This window comes from Nelusetta ayraudi, unplaced genomic scaffold (assembly GCF_046127955.1).
Source record: "Nelusetta ayraudi isolate G7.1 ecotype Tasmania unplaced genomic scaffold, CSIRO-AGI_Nayr_v1 ptg000002l, whole genome shotgun sequence".
In the NCBI taxonomy this organism is placed as follows: domain Eukaryota; kingdom Metazoa; phylum Chordata; class Actinopteri; order Tetraodontiformes; family Monacanthidae; genus Nelusetta; species Nelusetta ayraudi.
In genome coordinates, this window is record NW_027466052.1 from 8241040 (window position 1) to 8258086 (window position 17047).

The 17047-nt window shown below is 43.7% G+C and overlaps 1 protein-coding gene across 1 annotated transcript; it reads left to right on the plus strand.

Moving 5' to 3' along the window:
* Positions 1–176: 176 nt before the first annotated feature.
* On the plus strand, positions 177–16684 carry ext2 (exostosin glycosyltransferase 2). The gene is made up of 15 exons (XM_076021780.1): positions 177–331; positions 909–1249; positions 1361–1584; positions 1888–1977; positions 2917–3033; positions 3207–3402; positions 3714–3853; positions 3945–4038; positions 7310–7441; positions 10795–10984; positions 13025–13191; positions 13783–13926; positions 14402–14530; positions 15204–15286; positions 15573–16684. The coding sequence occupies exons 2-15, from the start codon at positions 935–937 to the stop codon at positions 15709–15711; spliced, it is 2160 nt and encodes a 719-aa protein (XP_075877895.1). The 5' UTR covers positions 177–331; positions 909–934; the 3' UTR covers positions 15712–16684.
* Positions 16685–17047: the final 363 nt, after the last annotated feature.

A 17047-nucleotide genomic window follows, 5' to 3' on the forward strand; every position in this document is an offset into this window, starting at 1 on the left:
CTGAGAATAATTGATGGAGCACTACTGTTTTATAAAAGGCTTTAGAAATCCTTCGTTGGATGTGATACTGTTTTGTTTGCTTGTTTCTTTGTTTAGTTTTTCGTTGATGAATTTGATATTTAAATTGTAAGATTCACATACTGAAACGGAAGGTGGCGATAATGCAGCTGGATGCCAATTGCGAGTCCATCCGAAGAAGAACAGGCTTTTCCAGTAACGGACGGTTGCTGAGTAGAAGGCTACATCAACACTGTTTAGAACGGTGTTCGTTTTACAATCACAGCCATGAATTAAGACCGAACGCTCACACACCATCCCACTAAAACTGTTGGTGAGTAAAAGGAGAATGTGTAGAATTCAAGAAAAAACCCCAAACAGATTTATCACTCAGTGGTTTTGGGTTGTATTGCTACCCGACGTATGCTAGCTAAGTTAGCAGCGATGTGTTCCAGCTTGTTAGCTGATAACTCAAATACTATTATTTTAAATCATGTGCCGTTGTTTAAGTTAGTTTATGATTTAAAATATAACTGTATGCGAACGACACCCTTCACTTGTGGTTGTCATCGTTCTGTACGTTATGATTTTGTTTTATTCTTTTTTTGCTCTGATGACATTGGTAAGAGATGCCCTTCGATATAGAGCATCATTGACAAAAACATAAAGTGAAATCGGCACTTGTTTAACGGTAACATTACAATGTTTGTAGTTTTAATACTCTGTAATAGCGTGTGTGTTCAGTGTTGACTTAACAATGACGGTTTGGGAGATCTGACTGCTCAACTGTGTGATGAGTCAGTGTATGATTACTCCTTTTTCTCCTTTGTACTGGGATTGGCTGAGGTGCGGTACATGACTTATTGAAAACTGCTTAAATCCGTCACTGATCTGAGATCCGTCTTGTCCAGTGGCTTGGTGGAGAGAGTCTGCAGACATGTACGCCGCTGGGAAATACAGCTCGCGGGGCCCTGCGCTCATCCCGCGGATGAAAACCAAGCACCGCATCTACTACATCACCCTGTTCTCGCTGGTGCTGCTGGGACTGATCGCCACCGGGATGTTTCAGTTCTGGCCTCACTCCATTGAGTCCGCAAGTGACTGGACCCTCGACAAACGCAGCGTTCACGACGCTCCCCTGGTCCGCCTCCCCGTCTCCAGTCCCATTCCCGAAAGGGGAGACCTCAGCTGCCGCATGCACACTTGCTTTGATGTGTACAGGTGTGGCTATAATCCTAAAAACAGAATCAAGGTAACTGCACTTCATTTTGTGATATTTTCCCTGCAAAGTGTGCCATGAGTATCTGCAGTGCTCCCTCTTCCTCGAAACTTCAATTCACCGTGGAACTTGTCTCTTTTGAAGGTTTATATTTACCCCCTGCAAAAATTTGTGGATGAGGTGGGAGTTCCCATCAGCAGCACTGGATTGTCCCGAGAGTACAATGACTTGCTCAGTGCCATCTCGGACAGTGACTTCTACACTGATGATGTGACCAGGGCTTGTCTCTTTATTCCATCTATTGACGTGCTGAATCAGAACTCCCTGCGTGTCAGGGAAACAGCCCAGGCTCTGGCAATGTTGGGCAGGTATGATTTTTACACAGCCATAAAGAAATATGTTAATGACAAACCATGTTTTGTTTTTTGTTGTTTTACTGATCTTCATCTTTGTTTATTTTCCTTTCATTAACTCACCTTTTTGTATTTTATATGAGCAATCCTTTAGTGCCACACAATTTATTGAAGCTTTAATTCTAGGGCAAAATATTTGGATTTGTAAGTGTCCTTGAAGTCCATGAGTGTGCCTACTTCTCCATGTGTAATGAATTTGATGGTGTTCAGTGATCGGTTTCCCTGTAAACTTATGTGTCACTTAACGTGTTTTCATAGATGGGACAAAGGGATGAATCACCTGCTTTTCAACATGTTACCTGGAGGCCCACCAGACTACAATACAGCACTGGATGTGCCAAGAGACAGGTAGCTTTGGATAAAATGTCTTTTTAAATCTGAGTTTAATCTTTAATTAGCAGAAATGCAACTTTCTCAGCGTGTCGTGTGTCACCTGTATGGTAAGGTGGCTGGATGTAAAAACAAAAACAAAACAGGAATGCCTGAATCAAAGCACCTATAATAGCTATACCACATTGTTAATTTTAAATGCATAAATATTTACATTCACTTTTAGTCACTTTAAGAATGTGTGAATATATGATATACTCCAACAGTAATTATGTTGTAAGACACAGTTGTAGTGTTGCCAGTATTGACCTGCAAGTAAAGGCTATATTAGTTTGCGAATATTTTGTCCCTAGAAGAAAATCATAGAAAAATATTTCTTACTCCATTTGGATTAGGAATTCTCACTGTAATCAGTCATGTCGCCTTAAAGATGATATTTTAATGGAAACAAACCAATTTGGAGATAAAAATCTTCTGGAGGCCTGGAAGAGACAGTTCATCTGTTGTAATTCTCTGCGAAGACCCCTTAAAACTCAGGATGTCCTGTTGGCCTGTGCCAGGACTGAAGTGTTTGCATTTGTGAACACACGGCCTTGAGACAATGAACACAATCTCCAGCTGCAAGGATCTTTTTTCTCTCAGGCTCATGCAGCTGGATTCCATTTGGCATTGCGGTTCATAAGAACCAGGTGCATGTGATGAAAATTGGTTTCCACTTCGTATCCACCTTGACGTGGAGCAGAACTGCATTGAAAATTTATTTATCTCCTCTCGACCTACAGTATGTGGTGTGATTTAGCCAAGGTGTTGAAGCCTCGTTTCATGTCACATACCGCCGCACGTTGTCGACAGTGGAAGCGTCAATATGTTTTTTGGTTGTTGTTTTTCTTTTACGTACGTGTTTTGTTTTGTCAGCCTTGGTGTAGCATTATCATGAGCTGTTTTCATGTGTTTCAGAGCACTGCTGGCCGGAGGTGGTTTCTCAACGTGGACCTATAGACAAGGCTATGATGTCAGTATCCCAGTGTACAGCCCCCTCTCTGCAGATGTTGAGCTTCCTGACAGACAGCCGGGGTGAGTGCATTTGCAGTTGTGTACTTCCAGTGATACACTCTTGAGTAAATAACATCACGTTGCCAATTTATTGAAAACAGTGTCCTGAGGAAATGCAATTATACCCACTTTTTAAATTCTAAATCCTCATTGAATTAAATCGATTTTTTTAATATACATCTCGATACCCACAGGCCAAGGCGATACTTTATTCTGTCCTCCCAAACTGCCATCCACCGGGAGTACCGTGCTGAACTGGAGCGCTTGAAAGAAGAAAATGGAGAAGCTCTTCTCCTCCTGGACAAGTGCAGCAACCTCTCCCAGGGCGCCGCCTCAGCAAGAAAGCGCTGCTTCAAGGGGCAGGTGTACGACTACCCGCAGATACTGCAGGTGGGCTGCACAATTATTGGAAAAATAAATAGAAGCGCATACAAGAATGTATGACAATTATTTTCAGACACAGTCTGTGGTTAGTATATATTAAGGGTTGTGTTCACATCCACGCAGAGTAACATGACATCCTGTTTTCTGCATCGGATTTGCACTGGTGCCGCCATTAGTTGAACATTTATTGTAGTTTGTACATAGTAGGAGTAAGGCACATACACGCTACAGTAACCCATTAACTTCATTAAGGCCTTGAAAATCCTTGTTGTTTAGTATAACTCTGTTGTTTTAACACTCCCATTGTGGACATACAGGAATCCTCGTTCTGTGTGGTGCTGCGAGGGGCTCGTCTGGGCCAGGCTGCCCTCAGTGACGTGCTGCAGGCTGGTTGTGTCCCCGTCATCCTTGCTGACTCCTACATTCTGCCATTTTCTGAAGTACTTGACTGGAAAAGGTTCGTATCAGTCAATAAACTGTCAGTGTCCATGTTTTGTTTTGCTTTTAAAAAGGTGTATAATATTTTTCGTTTTCCTCTTTCCAAAAAGGGCGTCAGTGGTAATTCCAGAGGAGAAGCTGTCAGAAATGTACACCATCCTGAAGAGCATTCCACACAGACAAGTGGAAGAGATGCAGAGACAGGTAACAGCAGGACTTTAGAAATCCTTTGTTGGCTGTGATACTTGTTTTATTTGTTTGTTTAGCAACCATACTATTGGTAGATGGTAATAGGGTGGCTTAGCATGACTTAATAGGCAATACTTTCTGAATGGAATCTCTGAGGACATCTTAGCTTGATATTATACACCCCAAATTCCTAAAAAATAAACATGCATATGTTTTAAAATCCATTTTGCACAGATACTTTTTCAGGTTAAAGTTTGAAAACAATTGGTTGGGTCGTTTGTATGCCACAACTGATGTGCACACGCGTCGCAAAATAATCGGTCAACGGCGTGGCAACTGCAGTGACTTTTAAGGATGTGTGAAAGACAGACGTTTGGATGGCAGCCGCGCTTTTCATGAGTTTAAATTTCCGCCTCTGCTCACCGAAGATATATAAAAAGCTTTAAGGTGATTCAGCTGTGTTGATTTTAGCGTGGCTGAAATGCACGAAAGACAGCTCGCTCTGTTTGCATGGTATATCTGAAATAAGCCACAATAAACACAAGTGAAAGCGGCTAAGAGAGACATTGACTGGTACAGCTGCTACTCATTCCCTTGTATCAACTCTTGTCCATTTAGTAATTATTCTGGCCAAACACATTTTAGGCCAAGGGCTCAGACACAGGCTTGAGATTGGATTACACTAGACAAGCTCCAAACATTGCTCGCTTTAGAGGTGGAGCATCTGGGTCAGCATTTTCTGGTTTGTAGCACAGTGCTTATTAGGGTTTGTTTTTTTTAGTATCATTACTATTACTGGCCATCCCATCATTTAGGATTTACTAGTTGTGTAATAGTTTCCATTTGGAATGTGATTTCATCTCCAACACCGGTGTACAAAATTAATTTGTCATTACAACCACATATTGTTCATCACATTTATCAAGACATTGATATTATTATTATTATCCTGCTAATGTATATTCTAATCATATTATACTCTTTATATTAAATTCCATGATCAAATGCGTTTGTCGCACCCAAGGTCGTTGAACCTAAAACAGCACACACACACACACACACACACACACACACACACACACACACACACACAAATCATAGGTGTTACATCAATTCTACTCTACTGCACTATTTTGAAAGTTTTAGTGCATCTGTGAAACTTCTGCGCAGCAGAGTGGATGTATTTCACTCCTTCTGCCAGCAGAGGGCTTCACTACCCTTTGATTCCATGCATGTCAATGATTGTCGAACATTTGTAATTAAAAAGCAGTTATTTAACTACCTGTATATCATTTATAGTATTTTATTATATTTTTTCTTCCAAAAATTCAATCATTTTTAAAGATTTTTCCAACCGCCCTCCTCACTTTAGTGTCCAGTGTTCCGCTCTGCTTCACCGTCCTTGGGCTGTGCGTAGACATGTGCGGCACTGAACTCCTCATTAGAGAAAAGCCAGGTCATCCTGTGGGAGCCTGCCGTTAAACCTCCATCAGTCGTCAGTGGACTCATTTCAGAGTGCGGAGCTCGTTTTCAAATTTGACATGTTGTAACCGCATCCATGTCAGTCACACGGAGCAGCTGCAGGACGATCAAAGTGACACCATTTGATCCGGGCCGCGTTTGGGTCGTAACCTCCGAATATGACACAAAAATCTGCAAGATGAAGTTGTTATTGATAACAAGAGGTGTGTGTGTCGGGGTGGGATCCGGGGAGGAAGGCCAATAAATCCTGAGCATATAGTATTCCCACTGAGCAGCTCCTATTATTAAAACATATTTGTTTTCACTGCTGTTCCTGATTATGTCAATAACACTAATGAGTGCCTGGTTCCGTCGGCGGCCTACTGGCTGATAATTCTGTTCCGTGGGTTACACCATCTGTCAAGCACTTAACAACTCGCGCAAAGTGATGCAGGCTGCTGTAAATGTTGTGTGATTGTCTCCTTGACCCCCCACCCCTCTCTCTGTGCTATTATTCTAACAGTCGCACTGTGGGAGTTGCTGGGAAACTCCCTAAAGTGTTTGGCTAAATTCTACATTTGATTGTCCAGGATTCTGGCAAATGTATTTGAACCTCACCTTCTTGCGTTCATGCGTTATTCGATTGTAGATAATTTTGACATAAGAAAAGATGTTTTTTGAGATCTCCGACGGCCAAGTCCGCTCATAAAAATTCCTGCAGGCACTGGGAGAGGCGGGAGGTAGGCGTGGTGGGCCTTTGGGTGAACACATTGTCTTTCTGCCCCCTCCCGACCAGAGAAGAAACTGTCATCACTTGCTGATTTATCGGCGGCCGGGATTCCCCAAGAGATCATAAGGTCTTTTATAAATCTGCCTCATCTCCACTGCAAAGCTAAATGCGGTTTCTGTGTTGTCTTACGTCTCCAAAAAATTTCCCCCTGTCAGACTCGAGTTTTTGAGATTCAGGAAATGGCCAAAGGTTCGTGCGCCATCATTGTTCATTAATGGGTGCTCGCCGGTAACTACTTGTCGCGTTGCAGTTGGGGCGAGAGAAAGTCTGAACTCACGGTCACATCCTCTTCTCTGTGATTTGTAGGCCACGGAGGATCCAGTGGGTTGGGGTTGGGTTAGTGTGACGTCATGTCTCCTGGCAGGAGGTGCTGTTGTTTGAAGCCTCATTAACTCTTACGGGGTTTTCTTGCCTCTGAACTGTCCCTTGAAGTTCCCCAATTGAAAAAGGGCCTCAGGGGGCAAAAAAGGTGAAACATGTGTCATGGTTCCTAGCGCTGTGTCTTTAGACATTTCTTCATGGTGCTATTCCTCTTACCAGCTATTTCTTCTCTGCTTGTCGACGGTGTCGCAGTCAGCTTCAACTAATGACAGTTTACCAATTGAATGTGCCGGCTTTACACACATCTTTTTTTGCGTGTGTGTGTTCTTGCTGCAATTCATAGCGTTTGTTTGTTTGTTTGTTTGCAGTTGTTGAACTCTGCTTTTTCCGATCACACTCACCGCAGTAATGCAGGCACCTTCAAAAGATATTTTAGAGAGCCTGAGACGAAGAGCTGATGAGGGTCAAGAGTCCAAAGAGAGCGGAATTGTGGGTTGAATGATATATTTGATAAAATAAAAACTCTGTATTAAGTTATGTCATTTTTAACATTAACTCTTCAGTTTTTACTCTTTTGACTCTTTTTTTTATTACAGTTTTGATTCTGCGTCTGATTCCACTCATCTACTTCAAAACAGAATAAGAGCTTCAACTATTTACGCCGCAGCGTTCGTCCTCTTTTGTTTGCTTGAAGTGTCACCTGTTTGTTCGCAGGCCCGTTGGTTCTGGGAGGCCTACTTCAGCTCCATGAAGTCCATCGGCTTGACGACGCTCCAGATCATCAACGACCGCATCTACCCTTATGCCGCACGCACCTACGAGCAGTGGAACAACCCACCTGTGGTGGTACGTAACTATCTGTCCTATGCATCGTGTCAGACAGGAGACTCGCGTTCCCAGCCCTTTTTCTCTGCAGACTCATCTGTCAAGGTCTGTCAATACTATATTGCAACACAATGGTAAACTGAACTAACTGCAATTTCTTTTTTTTTCTGTTTTTGTTTTTTCAACTTAAAGCATGAAGGCTTTTGGGATTCTTACATCTAGAAATTGATTGTGGCTGAAGTTGGAGCAAATTCAAACGTATTTCATTACATCAGCTTTTTTCCACTAATGATGAATTTATTTATAAAAGCCGCTTTCCAGATTCATGCGTGGTGTTGACACGAAGGGGGGAGTGTGTATTTTCCCCTTTCAACTCTTGAGTCGTGGCCGTACGAGAAGAAATTTCAAAAGTGACCGCAGTGCCGAGCGCAGATGCTCGCCGTGCCACATCAGCACATAAGTCTCTTCTGCCGCGTGAATCAAGTGGTGTGTGGCAGAGTGACAGCAGGATGCATCGCTCACTCTGAAGCGCCGCATATGTGCGGCGCTGCAGCTTCATGTGCGCCCGGGCTCTGCTCCGAGGCAGCTGTTTGTGTCAGCACTTCTGCGCTCAGAGGAAGCCTCCGTTGTGGTAAAAAATAAGTTCCTCCGCGTCTGACTCATTGTGTTTATAGAGAGTTTGGGAGCTGTGAAGAATGGAGCGTGTGTTTTTCGACCCTGTGGTCGTGGAAGTTTGCGGCTGCAGACATCTCGGCTTGGTGGCCGATCCTCCGGAGCTGCTAATCGGCTCGGCCTCGTCGCAACTCGTCTGTCCGCAGCCCGCGGGCTCGAGGGCCGTGCATGTGTAGGAAATACATCAATCTGTGTTTTTAAATCTAGGGTCAAGGGTCACAGTCACCGTCACGGTGTGGCAAAGTAAGGTTTGCGTTGTCTGTTTCAGTTTCGCAGTCACGCGTAAATACGATCTGAAGCGCCATCCGAAGTCACTCTGCTCGGCCGCGACAAACTGCTTTGTCAGTGTGGCTCACACACCAGCCACAATAGTGTCGGTACTATCAGTCAGTACCATTCAGTTTGTCCTCGGAGAGGGTTAATTATGTCTGGGTACAGACCTTTGGCTATTCCTGCCTGCGACGGGAGATGAAGTGTTTTTGTCGATGCATCCAGTGAATGGACGCGAGGAGAACTTATAAATCAGGCAGACATTTTTTCTCCTTCTCCTCTTGTAGTCTTTAGGCTTGTAATTGAAAGCACATTTCCCAGGATTACTGCTGCCTTTGGGAGGGGGTTTCAGAATAAGGGACAGGCTGCTTTTTGTTTTGGAGCTGTAGGTAATGACCACACTGGTGAGCTGTATTTGCCCAGATTCAAGCATCTAAAAACGTTTTGTTTGCATCGGCACACAACGGTTGAGATAAACTGTATAGTACAGGTAAAGCTTTAAAGTTTTATTTGGTTTAGTTTTTTTCCCCCTATACAACTATTTGGACATCTTTGTTTTTCTCCTATTCTGCTGGAGAACTTTTCCGATTACCATATTGTCATATCTTCAGCTTTTTGTATGGTGCCATGTTGCCACAGGGCAAAAAATCCCTGAAGAAACCCAGATGCACAGTCATCTGTTTTTGCTTGAGATGTCGCTCCTCTCCCGTGGTTCCAGTGCTAAACTAAATGAACCAGCGATCCTGCAGTCATACAAGAGAAATTTGCAAAACAATTTGGACGCACAGCACAGTTTTTTTTATTGTCGGCGTACAGCAGTTTGACTTTTATTTATATACTCGCTAAAATACATTAACTTACTTTAAATGCATTTTTTCTTACCCTGTTACTATGTTAAAGTTTGTTTCTTGCATCAGTTCTGTTTTTAAAGTTACATAACATCAAGGGCAACTCCATTTTTGGAATGCAAACCCGAACTGGAGGCTTTCAGCCTCTTAGTGTAAATAGTTTTCATTTGTGGACCTTTATATCTACTAGTTGCCGATAAAGTTTCGCAAGTTTCTTTTCATCTAATTCATTCGCTTTGACGAATGTCTTTGCGGTCTCTGCTTTTTTCGGTGCTCATTTACTGCAGCTGTGTTGCGTATATGTGTTAGTTTAATTATTTCCCCCTGGGCAAGTTCAGCAGTGTGAAAATGACCACAAGGAAGTTTCCACTTGCCAATAAAGTGGCTTTTTATTGTTGGGGCGGTGACTGATGTTGTCTGAGAGGCAGTAGCCGTGTCTCCGTTGACAGACTTGTTGATGCCACAGAGGGAGTCAGGAGTCACTGTGTGCCAACCCCCCCTCCCTCCTCTCCCCTCCCTCGGGACTGTAGGAGAAACAGTGCTGATATGTACTTCAAGAAGCTCACAGATTTACTATGTCAGAAATATTGCATGGGGCCCCTCTCACACCGAGCATTACTGTATTCAGGCTGGAACAACTCTGGAGCCTTTCTGGAGGTTTATTACCCCAATGGTCTCGGGATGGAAATGATCGATCAATTCATTAATCGTTAGTTGATTGACAATATCGATCGATTAAAGATTAATTGATAAGAAGATCCAATGTGACCAATTTTTGCATTAGAAAACAATAAAAGTTTACTTCTAATGGGTCACATTTCAATTTGTTTTTGTTTTTTTTATTATTTTTTTATTTTTTTAAGTTCTTTAAAAGTAACTTGTTCTAAGTATACAGGTATACACCACGCCATTTAACAAAAAAACCCAGTGGAAAAATGTTTCAATTAATTGCAACTAATTTAATTTGATCGATTAAATTCTTAATTGACAATTAATCGATAATCGACCAATTGTTAACATCCCTATAATGGTTGCTTCAATATTTATCACAATCATTTTCAAGGAGGTTATTTTTTGTGTCAAAAACAACTTCAGATGACAGAAAAATATTTTTTGTGTAATGTTTTGACCCACATTTCTTATGCCACCGACTTGAAATACACATGTGTAACTCCAAGCCCATGAGATGTTTCTGCCTTAGTTAGCTTAGCTTAAACAGTCTCTCAGTCTAAGTCAAAGTTGGTGTGGCTCCCCTCCTGGAGTTTCCAGTCATTTTAGATGGGAGCACAAACAGGAAAGCCAACTTTCACATTGATGATACCAATATGTGAGGTGCCTCTTTTAACCCCCGGAGACCTATAACTGGATAATTCTCCCCCATAATATAAACCACCATTTGTTAAATTGCTGCAGGTGACCTCACCGTTGCACCCTACTGAATCATGGAAAACCTCGCAGACGGGGCTCGACCGTGAATTCTTGAAACGCGGTCCACGGTAGACGCTCAAGGAAGTGGAAAACAAACAAAGTATTAAGTTTGCAGCCTAAACAGTTTGCCTTTTTCCGATCTCTTGTCTCCGGCAGAAGTGGTCCAGCGTAAACAGCCCCCTCTTCCTGCCACTCATCCCGCCAAGGGCACCTGGCTTCACGGCAGTGGTGCTGACCTACGATCGCGTCGAGAGTCTTTTCAGGGTCATCACGGAAATCTCCAAGGTGCCCAGCTTGGCTAAACTGCTGGTGGTGTGGAATAACCAGAATAAGAGTCCTCCTGAAGGTGAGTAGGACATATTTCCCTGTGAAATGAGGAGTTTTGATACGTTCTTTGGCAAAGACTAATTGATTTCGTTATCCGACACCCAGAGGGGTTGACTTGTCTTTAGCCCCTCGCAATCTACCGTTGTACCAATGGCTAGTGGTTTAAACCTTTGGCTGTTTGTGGTCAAGTGTGCAAAATTTTGGTATTTAAGGAAGCCTGCCCAACGGCGTGTTTTGTAATTAGGCCACTGTCAGGCAGGCTTCCTTAAAAAATTGTAGTGCAAGATGGAAGCAAACTAGGTGCAAGACCCTTATTGCTCTATGTAGACTCTTAAATATATGAGGACCCATCTATGGGTAGGAAAGACAACTGACTTTTATTGTACTGCGAGGATACACTTTTATGAATGTATTTTCAGGCATTATGTTAAGCTTTTACCAATATAAAAATCATAAATCAAGCCAAATTTTACACACTCTCAAAATCTAGTTGGGCCTTCCCAGGATGAAAGGGCTCAAGGTTCCAGTGTGCTCGGACTCTGAACTCTTAAATTACCGTCAGAGTGGGTTGATGTAATGAACTGACGGGAGGACTGTGCCTCTTGTGGTTGTGAGTTGGCTTGTCAGGAAGGTATCAGCGTCACCAGGCAGAGGCTGTGTGACCCACCAGGTTTAACAAGGGGCCACTAATGAGTCACACTGGCAAAATCACAGCAAACTCTCATTGGCTTTTTATTATTAGCTCCATTTTTCCTTGCGTTGTGAATTTTTTTGTTTTGGTGTTTGTTTAGTCGTACGTTTTGCATGCCTCTCCGTCACGTTATTTCTTGATTTAGTCCTAAAAATGAGACAAACGTTCACACATCTGCAGTAAGTAAAACAGTTAAAGGAGGCCACAGCCTCTTCCGCAGAATCTCCAAGAAAGGGGGGGTAAAGAATCTTGAATTCCACACTCGCAATATCTCACGGCCGCTGCATTCTTTATCTGATGCCGCAATGGCAGGTGGAGGTAGAAAATTGTTTTTTTTTTTAAATTTCAGTGAATTCAGCTTCAGCGTTCCCTGACTCCCCCTTTCAGCTGGGAAGTAGCAGCAGCAGCAGCAGCAGGGAGAGCCCTGGCAGAAGGAATCATGGGTGTTTAATGTAGCAGTTCTGCCGACAACCGCTTCTGACAGGAGGCCTCATACGTGGTTAGGATGATTTGGAGCTTCTTTCATAAGCTGCCAGGCCCACGGTTACCTCATTAATGAAGCCCCGTCTGCGTCGTCAACGCCGCCTTTTGAAGATCCTCAGGAATTCTCCCCTGGAAATAAAACTCGATCTGCCACATGAACAATAAAATGTTCCCTCCCGCCCCCACACCCCAACCCCACCCTCTAAACCCTGACAAGAGTGCTGGTTTCTCCAGCGAGGGAAGCCTTGAGATGTATCTCCTGGTGATCAGCACTGGCATCACAAGGCTTCAGGGCTCTATCTATCTATATATCTATCTATCTATCTAGATTAATTGATCTATCTCCATCCATATCTATCTATCTATCTATCTATCTATCTATCTATCTATCTATCTATCTATCATCTAGATTAGTCTATCTGTCTATCTGTCTATCTATCTATCTATCTATCTACCTATCTATCTATCCATCCATCCATCCATTCTTCCATCCACATTAATCTAACGAATCTATCCAAATTAATCTATCTAATCTATCAAGATTAATCTATCTATCTATCTATCTAGATTCATTGATCTATCTCTCCATCCATCCATATCTATCTATCTATTTAGATTAATTGATCTATCTCCATCCATATCTATATATCTATCTCTCCAGATATATCTATCATCTAGATTAGTCTATCTGTCTATCTATCTATCTATCTATCTATCTATCCATCCATCCATCCATTCTTCCATCCACATTAATTCATTTTAATATATCCAAATTAATCTATCTAATCTATCAAGATTAATGTATCTAATCTATCTAGATTAATCTATTTAATGTGTCTTTCTAATCTATCCTCTCTCTTTGCTCAACCTGTTCTTTTTCGACAGAGTCTCTTTGGCCGAAGATCAACGTCCCTCTCAAAGTGGTGCGAACCAAAGAGAACAAGCTGAGTAACCGCTTCTTCCCCTACGACGAGATCGAGACGGAAGCTGTCCTGGCCATCGACGATGACATCATCATGTTGACGTCAGACGAACTGCAGTTTGGCTATGAGGTGAGAAGGAATGCCCTCCCCCCACTCTCCCACTCACCCCCCCCCCCCCCCCCCCGGCACTGCTTAGCAGACCTTGAGCGACTTCCCTAAATCCCCCGCAGGCAGGCAGGCAGGCAGGTCCTGCAGGGAAGGATTCCACGCTGATCCCGGCGTTTAACGTCGTTCAGGGAGATTACTGCCTTGCTCTCCGCTAGTTGGGGATTTGGCTGCCTGTTGAACGTGTTTGATGTGTGAGAAATGACGACAGACCCGCTGCTTTCTTCCTGACATGCGCATGTACCTGCTCGGCCCCACTGCAGCGCTCACCTGAGTCCGTTTAGAGGCCATTTGATGAAATTGCACCCAGTTTAAGGCTAATTGCCTGGAATTGACGGCTGAATGGAGGAGCTGTCTGTCTGGCTGGTTCTTAACAAGACTGTCCAGGCTCACACCATTGGAGACAAACCCTTTGAACCTGTTACGCAGCACATTTTGACTTTTAATAGGCAATTTGATTTGTGCTCATTTGAGTTTTGCGTATTTGAAGGTGGCCTGAGCTGTTATGAAAGATGACCACAACGTTTTGAAGGATTCCTGTCTGTCTGACTGCAGGTTTGGAGGGAGTTCCCAGACCGGCTGGTGGGTTACCCTGGCCGCCTCCACCTCTGGGACCATGAAATGGGAAAGTGGAAGTATGAGTCTGAGTGGACCAACGAGGTGTCTATGGTTCTAACTGGAGCTGCCTTCTACCATAAGGTGACCTGAAGGAAACTCATAACTTGAGCTCAAAACATGTCTAAGAAGATTATTTGTTGTATTTAAAAAGCGATTCAATTAATTTTAGTTTTTTAATGTATTTCTTCCCTTTAAATGTTTTATATGTCTTTCAAAAAGAACATGTTAGATTGTGTTCAGTAGGAAAATAATGATTTGTTTTTTACGGTAACATATAGTAAAATGTTTTAAGGATCTAATAGTTACAATGAACCTGTGATGTTTTTCTTGAGGTTATTGTACCATCACAGTCTCATTCCCACCCATGAGTAGTTTATAGAGCGCCATAGTAAGAACCATGCATCATTTCTCTTCTTCTGGATCAAACACTGGTTGAAAGTGCTTCCTCCAACACCTTCAGCATATTGCTCGTAAAAACGCATGCCGTGCATCATTACAACACGTTACAAGACAACTCAATCTTTTTATTTTCCTTTCTCCTCCCCATTCATTCCAGTACTTCAACTATTTGTACACGTACAAGATGCCGGGGGACATCAAGAACTGGGTGGACGCTCACATGAACTGCGAGGACATTGCCATGAACTTCCTGGTGGCCAACATCACAGGCAAAGCCCCCATCAAGGTTGGTCCGCACTGGCTGCATGTCGGCGAGGAGGGGAGGGTGGGGGGATGAGGGGATGGGGCTGCTTTCGGGAGCAGCATCTCTGGGTTTGATCAGCTCTCACCCTTCAGCCACCCCTCCCCTGCCCTCCTCCTCCATTACACCGACTGCGCGGAGGTGCAAGGCCCCGAGCCAAAGCCCAGCCTTAACCTCCCTTATCACGGTGTCACTCACTGGCGCTCCCTCCCTCCCCCCCCTCGCTGTGTTTTGCTAAGCTGGCCGAGGCTCACGCACACCCTGCCGTCACGTCACATCACAGGCCGCACGCCTCCCTGCGCCGCCGCCCACGCTCGCACCTCCCTCCATATCTTCCACCGCTGCCGCTTCCCCCCCAGCCGGCGCTGCAGCCGTCTGCGTCCCGTCCTCGTTCGTTCCGTCCTCCTCGCGCTGCTGCTTCTTCTTCTCACGCGCTTCGGAGCCGCTACGGCTCTACGTCGACCCTTTTACCTCCCAGTGACGCAAAACTGCGCTCGGTCTCCTCGCGCTGCGGCCGCCTACCGTTCACCTCCGATGTCACGGACTTGTGTCGCCCGGCGGGACAGACTGTTAGCTTCTGTCTGGGCTGCTGAGGCTCAGTTCTACCCCCCCGGCTGACATCACATCAGTGCTGAGGCTGTGTTCTGCTTTTATTTAGGTGACCCCCAGGAAAAAGTTCAAGTGCCCTGAGTGTACTGCCATTGATGGACTGTCCCTGGATCAGACGCACATGGTGGAGAGGTACGACATCAGGCACATTTCCCCTCCCCCACCTCTCGCTCTCCTACGGAACTGGTCCAATGTTGTGGTGAATTACAACAGTTAAATAGGAAAGTTTTTTTTTTTAATTATTATTAATGGCTTATAAATTAAATAAATAATAATAAAAAAATAAAATGTTTCAGAAGAGTGTAGCAAACTGGTTGCCCTTCATGTGACTCAGGACCCATGATGTAGCTCTCAGTGCCACAAAGGTTGGTGACTCCCTCCTGCTTTAAAGTAACTGAACTGTGCTCTGCGTCCTCAGATCTGAGTGCATCAACAAGTTTGCATCGGTCTTTGGCACGATGCCTCTGAAGGTGGTGGAGCACCGTGCAGACCCAGTGCTCTATAAAGACGACTTCCCAGAGAAGCTCAAGAGTTTCCCAAACATCGGCAGCCTCTGAGGGGCCTGGAACAGCAGGCCCAACACTTCCGGACTGACTTGAGGCACCAGACCCCTCATGGTTTTCTTCCTAAAGCAATGAATGCTCCCGTCACCTCCCAACACAGTTTTTGATCTTTTTAGGTTGAATTTAGGAAGCGGAATTTCACTGGACATTAGCTCAGTGTTATTAGGTGTGGTGAGAGCACTTTGCTCAACCAGATTTAAAGAAAGTATGTTGAGATGGTTTATAAAGGAATCACCAATGCCCTAAGTGAGCTAACATGAACTGCTGTTTGAGGGTGTAATGCATCGTGAGGCTCTTATGCCCCTAAGTCACAGCTCCAGCTGCACTGGAATCAGCTTTTACAGTGTATATATTTGTATGTTGGAAGAAAATAATAGCCCATATTTATAATCAGCTAGAATTACAAAAAGCTGGCTTCTCTGACGAGCTCTATTGTAAGATAACATAAAGTAACAATTGTTCGGTTTACATCATACATATTGAGAGTGAATGGTAAACTGTGAGCAAGAGAATATGGAATGCGTTCAAAAATGGTCTTTTATTCAGCAGGATAAAGTTATCACAAGTCTGATTTCAAACAACCGCAGTTGTGTCCGTTCTCGTAAATCATGTCACTGTTTCACTGCAAAAGGGAAGATGTGATTCCAATGGCTGCTCCACCATGTCATTTCATGAGATGATTGTAAACAGGTGCATCTAAAATGTTGATGCAACACTAAAATGTTTTTATTTTATTTTTTTCATTGTCACTTGCACCATCTCCAATGAGTTGATTCTAACTTCCAAAGGAGGAAGTTTTTTGTTTGTTTGTTGTTTTTTTTTATGTTTTTCTTGTTTTACCATTTGTTGTTATGTTCCTACGGTCAAAGAAATTCATTCTTTTTTTTATTTTTAATTTTGTCTGTTTGAAATGTCCATGGGTTTGTAAGAGCCCACATCAGTAAAGACTATAAAATGTTTCAATGTATTGTGAGTTTTTTTGTTGTTGTTTTGTTTTTTTGTTTTGTTTTTTTTGTACCAGTGTGAAGTAGGAGTCTCCCACGTCTGTCTTTTGGCCCGATCTCAGACGTTGCGGCTGGACTCCTCCACGCCATCGGACGGCCCACTGTTCCCTCTAGCCTGTCACCTGTTGTTAATATACGCAGCCTAATCCAGCCTGTCCAGTGTCAGCAGTTCAAAAGGGCGCTGTCCGTATTTTTGTCAATTCCAATTAGCATGATACTCCTGCGGGTTGCACGATCGCATTTCATGGCTCGAGCCCCCTCAAAGGCAGCGAACGTGTGGAGATTACCGATTGTGACCGCAGGGATGACACAATGTTTTCCCAGAG